General features: G+C 36.6%; 1 protein-coding gene across 3 annotated transcripts; it reads left to right on the top strand.

The window, feature by feature from the left end:
* The first annotated feature begins 401 nt into the window (after positions 1-401).
* On the top strand, positions 402-7,396 carry LOC110847876 (probable protein disulfide-isomerase A4). 3 transcript variants are annotated; one of them, XM_022094909.2, is made up of 16 exons: positions 402-533; positions 3,860-4,019; positions 4,097-4,229; positions 4,313-4,389; positions 4,473-4,598; positions 4,676-4,833; positions 4,925-5,056; positions 5,137-5,167; positions 5,337-5,665; positions 5,758-5,842; positions 5,942-6,071; positions 6,315-6,432; positions 6,550-6,610; positions 6,707-6,851; positions 6,947-7,160; positions 7,263-7,396. In XM_022094909.2, the coding sequence occupies exons 2-16, from the start codon at positions 3,905-3,907 to the stop codon at positions 7,335-7,337; spliced, it is 1,929 nt and encodes a 642-aa protein (XP_021950601.1). In that variant the 5' UTR covers positions 402-533; positions 3,860-3,904; the 3' UTR covers positions 7,338-7,396. The 3 variants fall into 3 exon arrangements, with proteins under 3 accessions (XP_021950601.1, XP_035705925.1, XP_035705926.1); XM_035850032.1 differs by lacking the exon at positions 402-533 and adding an exon at positions 2,386-3,030 and having other exon boundaries at positions 3,791-4,019; XM_035850033.1 differs by lacking the exon at positions 402-533 and adding an exon at positions 2,386-3,081 and having other exon boundaries at positions 3,791-4,019.
* The last annotated feature ends 63 nt before the right edge of the window (positions 7,397-7,459 follow it).

Below are 7,459 nucleotides of genomic sequence, written 5' to 3'. Positions count from 1 at the left end.
GGTAATATTACTCCCGATTTAGGCACTGTGCATATTGTGTGCGTTTAACAAGTAATTCCAGCAGTATTCGCAATATCAGTGTTGCACTTATCACAACTTTCACCATTTGCAGCCACTAATCTGCTCATTATCATCGTTCAATGATAAGTACATCTCTCGTCAATCAACAAGTCCAAGTTTTATACCAAATTGAACACAAGCAAATTACAGTTCGGTTTATTGTATTTTAAAAATCTTGTGGACATCTACACAATTACATGAATTTATTATAGTCTCCGCTGGGTGAGTAGAGGAGGAAATTCTGGGTGACTAACGTGACACATATTAGTGAAAAACTGTATGTACGGCTTTTAACCACAACTCTCCTAACAAGACGAAGAACTCAAGACTTGCATTGCCACAACAATCAGGGGGACTACTGCTAAATAACACTAGCGCAATTTCACCAACTGGGAACAAGTTTAAATGCAAAAGGCCTTTAGTGCTCTTAGCCTGGTAGCATTTGAAAGAAGAGAATGGCAACGTATTAAGAGGTTGGTGTTGGATTATATTTGGGACCCACTCTCCTGCTCCTGCTTTAAACGAGTTTCACTTATATTCCACACACATACAAACGCTGCATACAAAGCCACTTCACTCCAACAACTATTCTACTATCCTGATTCAATGCTGCTGGGATAAAGTACCAAGTGTTGGGGCTAAAAGCGTGTAAAAGTGTGGATTTTCTACCCTCTCCGATCCCTGAGAAAAATTGGAAATGCAATAAGCATCTCGCTAACCCAGCCACACTTCTACTTGGCTTATTGATGGGAGAAGCTGCAGCAGCATCATCATCGTGGGCATAAGACAACAGCTCATCTCTGTTATTATCATTACTTATTATTATCTTACAAAGTTGAGACGAGCAACATGGTCTTGGTATCAAATGAAACTGCTATCTATAGAGGTTGGATCCAATTTTTAACCCAAATGCACTTGGGATCTTGTTAAGCCTCGGATGCACTTTAAGCCACCCAGCCTAACAAGACTAAAAGGAAATTGCATTCGCACTACTTGGCGTTGCGACCACCTCACCATCACCACGTCTCCTTTGTTTGTCTTCTCATCTTCACGCTTAAACCGATCTTGTTCAAACAAACTTGGATATTTTGTGCTTTTTACATAGGCGCAATAGTTATCTGCACTTGCATAGCAATCTACTCTCTACCTCAGCGTTAGTCAAGCATTGATGGTGGCGAGGATATAAATATGAAGGCATGACGTTGTGTGATTCATATTTCATATACATGGATATATTGGGTCTTCTTATCGCAATGGCAGATACGGAATAGATGGACGACGAAACTGTTTTATTTTTTATAATGCCAGCCAGAAAGCAACAACTAACTCGCTGTAAAAGTCAAGCACACGGTAAAAGGAGGAAAGGAGACTGATCTTGAATGTCTTTTGTGCTGACATGATACACAATAGACTAGAGTAGGAAATGTAGCAGGGCAAAGAATAAGATGAGACGACTCGAGCTGAAATTCTGCTATCGGTAGTACAAAAATCACATTATTAGTGTAAGGATAGTACAATGTGCAATCTCCCAACACGTATATGCATGCACAGTATTTTTTTCATGTGTCATATGAGAAATACGCAAATATTTCTGCAGAGGAGTTGAACAGAGTTCGCTCGCTTTTACATCTTTGGCACAAGTAGCTCGAATGTTACGACATATTCTTTCTGCTGCGTATATGTAAAGGATACCAGAAATAAAATGCAGTAGATTGTGTCTGACTGATGCACGATGCCGAAAATCTACGGTGCGATATGTTGTTAGGTTGACACTTGACTTGACGTTGACCCCGAACTGGCATTATGTAAAAAGTATGAAAGACCAGACATGTTACAAACGATGAAATGGCATAGTTTCCATCAATCGTTGATAAATTTATTTTATATAAAAATAAGCCAAAATATTAACTCGATGGTACAGAGGAATATATATTTATCAACACATGGATTGTCGTAGTTTTAGTTCTCATGTGATGATACAGAAATGAGCCAAATTATTTAGGTATTAATGAAATGTAGTCTTGAATATCTAAGTACCAGAATTAGGAAGGAAAACATTCAGCTGAAGTATACATGCTACTCTTTGAAACTATTGCATACATGCATACAAAAGTTATAATTGGTATCCGGTCCTTAATTTCGTAAAAGTCTGCCACATGCCTTAAATTGAGTTCCCCTGGGTGACTCAACTTCATCCGGCTTCACCCTTGCTGGTATTTTATGCTCCTAACAATACTCCGAATTCGGTGAAAACTGAAACGCCACTAAATATGTTAAAGCAGCAGCTGCATTTCATCTTTCTGTTTGTATACATAATCATTGACAGTTGTGGTTAAGTTACAAAAGTTTACCCTTATTGCAACCAATGTTTGAAAATTGATAATAATTTTCTAGTCTTATCATGTAATGCTTATTTTTGCGTATAGGGAAAACGAGACACACGATAATACGCATTATGCACATTTATTTAAAGACCATTTTCAGACCTCCCCAAAGTATTTCTAATACCATAAATTTTGCGAAAGGACATTGACTCTTCCAAACGGCAAGGAGATACAGATAGTAATGATGCTATAAAGAGTTTTAACAGCAAAGTGTGTGGAGAAATCATCATCCACTAAAAATTTAGCTACATTGGGAGAACACTAATCGCAAGTATATTGCGGGTACCTCAGATACCTGAGGTACCTTCTCAGGTGTAGCACTATATGGAATGGATTAGTCACAGCGTCTCAAACTTTTTAACAGGTGGCTGTATACAACTAACCTGCCCAATTCCAGATGCATGCATACGTATCTTTGCATGTATTACGACTATCCTGTTAAAAACACAATGAAAGGTTAATAACGAACGTGGCTATGCAACATTATTCTTGACAGAAGTTATTGATAATCGGTGTTTTTTAGCACTGTTTGAAATCGACATAGAATCATAATCCCATACACCATAATTCCATCCAGCTTATTTTTGTGAGAGTTTTGCAGAAAAGTTATTTTGCAGTGAAAATTTAGAAAGACCTTGTAATCTCCCTAAACTGTATCTCTAAGGAGGGGAGCTTGCGAGGTTGATAATAACAGATGTTGATGCCCTTTGGATATGTGGTAGGGTCCCATGAGTGAACTAAAACCCTGAAGTGGTTTGACTCCATGGTCCCATCTGCGCCCGCCACACCCACTCAAAAATGCCCAAAAAACGCTTTCACTCCAGTTTTCACTCACTCAAATCCACGTCAAAAATCCAATTTTACTCGGATTTTGAAATTTCTTTCACCATTACACTCCCAGATAGTTGCTTTCTTCAATCCAATATCAAACCCAATTTTTTCGAAATTTTTAGTATTTTTAAAATTTGAAATTCTGAATGAGGATTGTTGTAGTAATCAACAACTCAAATTACGCCTGCGAAATAATCATCAGCAAAATTGAGTTTGATATGGAATTGAAGAAAGCAACTATCTGGGAGCGTAATGGTGAAAGAAATTTCAAAATCCGCGTAAAATTGGATTTCTGGCGTGGATTTGAGTGAGTGAAAACTGGAGTGAAAGCGTTTTTTGGGCATTTTTGAGTGGGTGTGGCGGGCGCAAATGTGGCCATGGAGTCAAACCACTTCAGGGTTTTAGTACACTCATGAGACCCTATCACATATTCAAAGGGCATCGAGATCTGTTATTATCAACCTCGCAAGCTCCCCTCCTAAGTGCTGATTATGCTGTACGTACGTATAATGTAGTGATGTCCCATGGTTCTATGTAATTACTTATGCTGGTTGCTTTATTTCAAAAGTGTCTTAAACCAACAGCAATATCGTATATTAAACCAAGGAAAAATCATAAATTGACGCAATATGGAAAAGTACTTGACTGGAGTTTCATTGTTAATGCTCATGGCAATTCTGCCGCTGGAGGCCGGGCAAGAGATAAAGGTGGACTTGGGGAAGAATTTTGTACTTAACGACGGAGGTAATGAAAACTTTTATTGCTGGGAATGGATAGAAAACAAATAAACATTGATTTCACCGGTTATTGTCTTGTTGCAGATGTAGAAATAGTTGATGTGGATGGAAATTACGATGTCCAAGAGGAAGACAATGTACTTGTTTTGACAGCTCAAAACTTTAAACACGTCGTACATAAACATGACTTTGTTCTTGTAGAATTTTATGCCCCGTGGTGAGAATTTCTCCAGATTTTGAGGACAATTTGAACCTAAAGTCTATGAAGATATCTAGCTTGGTTAATATGTTGATTTTTAGGTGTACGCACTGTAAACAATTAGCCCCCATTTATGCTGCGGCGGCTCAAGAGCTCAAAGAAGACAAAATACCTTTAGGCAAATTTTTTTATCTCCTTTAAAAATTTATAAATAACAAATACACAAATAATAATAATAATTATAGAAATAATTTTCAACAGGCAAAGTTGACGCAACTATTGAAACAATCTTGGCAAAGGAATATATGATCACTGGATTTCCGACCGTAATTCTATTCCACAAAGGGCAAAAGGTTGAAGAATATAATGGCGATAGAAGTGCAGAAGGTAATTATCTCAATTGTTAAGTATACTATTGTTATTACAAAACCAAGAATTATTAAAACTATTGACCAATAAAATAGGTATCGTGAACTACATGAAAATGAGGACAAGTCCAGATTGGAAGCCCCCACCAACCTCTGTGATTGAACTGAATGGAGAAAATTTCACCCAATTCATGGAGTCTAAACCTCTAGTGATGGTTCTCTTTTATGCCGAATATTGCAAACACTGTGTGCAGGTAAATTGAAGATGGAAATCATGAATAAATAGTATGTACATTGGATTGACATATTTAAATTGTTTTACTATTTATATATTTCTCTACGCAGATAAAACCGGAATACATTAAAGCTGCCAGTGTGTTAAAAGAATACGGAATTCCGCTCACACAAATTGACGGAGTAAATAATAAAGAAATTGCAGACGAATTCAAGGTGTCTGGTTGGCCAACTCTTTACACGGTAAAGTGACTGTTTATAATGATTTTATATTCAGGTTGAATTAAATGTATTAAACATCGAATGTACTACTGTGTACACAGTTTCGATATGGTCGAGCATTTCAGTACAAAGGTAAGAAGACTTTAATCTGTTGATTTAATAATTTTTTCCAAAACTGAAAAATTCAAACAGTTTGTTTGGAACAAATGTATGCAAATATTTATTAATGTTCAGGTAGCTTTTAACTAAATATTTCAGTTTTGAACGGGGGAAACTGATTCTATGAATGATCTTTTGTCAGGAACTCGTGATGCAAATGGGATAATAACCTACATGAAGGACCAACAGAAAAGCCCTTCTGACTTGTGCAAAACTATGCAAGAAATGGAAAACCGAATTGACCGATACCATCCCACGATAATTGGAGTGTTTTCATCGAAAAAATCTCCATTTTACAATGAGTTCTTGGCAGTGGCAAACTATCTGAGAGAAGAGCCCTTGAAATTCATCCATACATTTGACAAATCAACTATTGGAAAAAATTTAGGAGTAGAGGATGAAGCCGTAATAGTTCGCAAACCTACAGTATTTCTTTCCGACTATGAAAAGAGTGAAGCTATTTTGACAGATGTAAGAGCTTTTCTACTTGCATGAAAAATTCATTCATATTAACGCTTAATAATACGACATGGCCTATTCTTGAAATAATATGGAAAATATAGGCAACCAAGACAGGAGATGATATTGCGGAATTTATTCGAAAGACTTATCGCCCACTGGTTGGCCAGAGGACAAAGAAAAATCAAGGTACATATCTTGTCTATTTTGCTTAAGACGAAATCATTTTTTAACAGTTTCTTGAGATGTATACTCTCTATTTTCAATTCTTCATGCTTATTTTTTCAGTGTACTTTTATTCCGTCAGGCCGCTGGTGGTGATTTACTATGATGCAAATTTCGACCATCAGTATCAGAAAGCTAGCGAGATTATACGATCCAAAGTTGTAGAAGTGGCAAATGCATTTCCAGATATCACGTATGAAAAACCTACGCAGCCGACTTGACTTAGCCCGAGCAAGGGTCAGATTCCGTTTTGAAATTATTGGCACGTGACCGAACTCCCATTACTGAATTTTGGTACAACATTTAACGATGCGGGCCATACGTCTCAAATGTTATTTGTTATTGTTATTTGCTCGGGCTTAAAACAGACTACAGTAAAAGCTGCAATTTTGTAATCTAATATTTATATTAGTGCATAACCAATTATTTTTATTAGGTTTACTGTTGCAAATGAAGACGAGTTCGAGCAAGAACTTCAAGCAGTAAAGTTGGACGACTCCGGCGTGGATGTGAATGTTGTGTGGTATGATAAAAACAGAATCAAGTACAAAATGGTGAGTGGCTATAATCATTGAAGTATAACGCATTTGAAAAATCGCAATGAGTTAATACAAGACGTTTATACATTTTCTGAGAAAAATGATGTCATATGTCACATGTTTTATCCACAGGACCCCGTTGATGACTTTGATGGGAGTGATTTAAGAAAATTTGTAAACCAAGTTCAGGACGGTATTAAAGAGAACTTTAAATGACAATTTCACCGGTTCTAAGTAGTTTTGCTGAATAGCTGAAATATCGTAATTGAGGATGGTCTAATTTTTCTAGGCTTGTTAAAACCTGTGTGGAAATCTCAACCAATTCCAGCAAAGCAAGAGGGACCAGTCGCCAACCTTGTTGCAAACAGTTTTTCCTCCGAGGTTCTAACGACTCCAGGAGATCGTGACGTCGTATTTTATATTTATGCACCATGGTTGGTATATATTTAGATTCTAAGTTTTAGAATATCAACAATTCAAAGATGGAAACGGTTGTATGTATTTGTGCTAAATGATTTTGATGTTGAAGGTGTGGACATTGCAAAAAATTTGACGCTATTTACAAAAAGTTGGCAAAGGAACTGGGGAACGATCGTTTATGGTTTGCAAAAATGGACGGGACTGCAAACGATTTGCCTCCAGGGTTTGATATCAAGGGATATCCAACAGTGTTCTTCATTGCTGCTTACAAAAAGCATGAACCAAAGTTATACGAAGGGGACAGATCAACAAGTCATTTTAGGGTAATTAATTTTTGCGTAATAATATGCCAAATATTGCATTACTTCACTGCATTAGGTCTGTTTAAAAAATACAAGTGTAATATTCTTTTTTACTTTACATAGGAGTTTATTAAAAAGGAATCCACAATATTCCTGACGGATGAAGAACGTGAAGGGAAAAATAAAGTTGAACTATAACTTATTGTGGAAATAATTAATAGAATGAAAATAAATACAATTTTGGAGAATGAAATATATAATTGCAATTTTTAATGCTGTGAGCTTTGATTTCACTCGAATGATGATGTGTGATGAGAAAA

The sequence above is a fragment of the Folsomia candida genome, unplaced genomic scaffold (assembly GCF_002217175.1).
Source record: "Folsomia candida strain VU population unplaced genomic scaffold, ASM221717v1 Fcan01_Sc003, whole genome shotgun sequence".
NCBI classification, from domain to species: Eukaryota; Metazoa; Arthropoda; class Collembola; order Entomobryomorpha; family Isotomidae; genus Folsomia; species Folsomia candida.
This window is presented reverse-complemented; position numbering and strand designations above follow the sequence as displayed.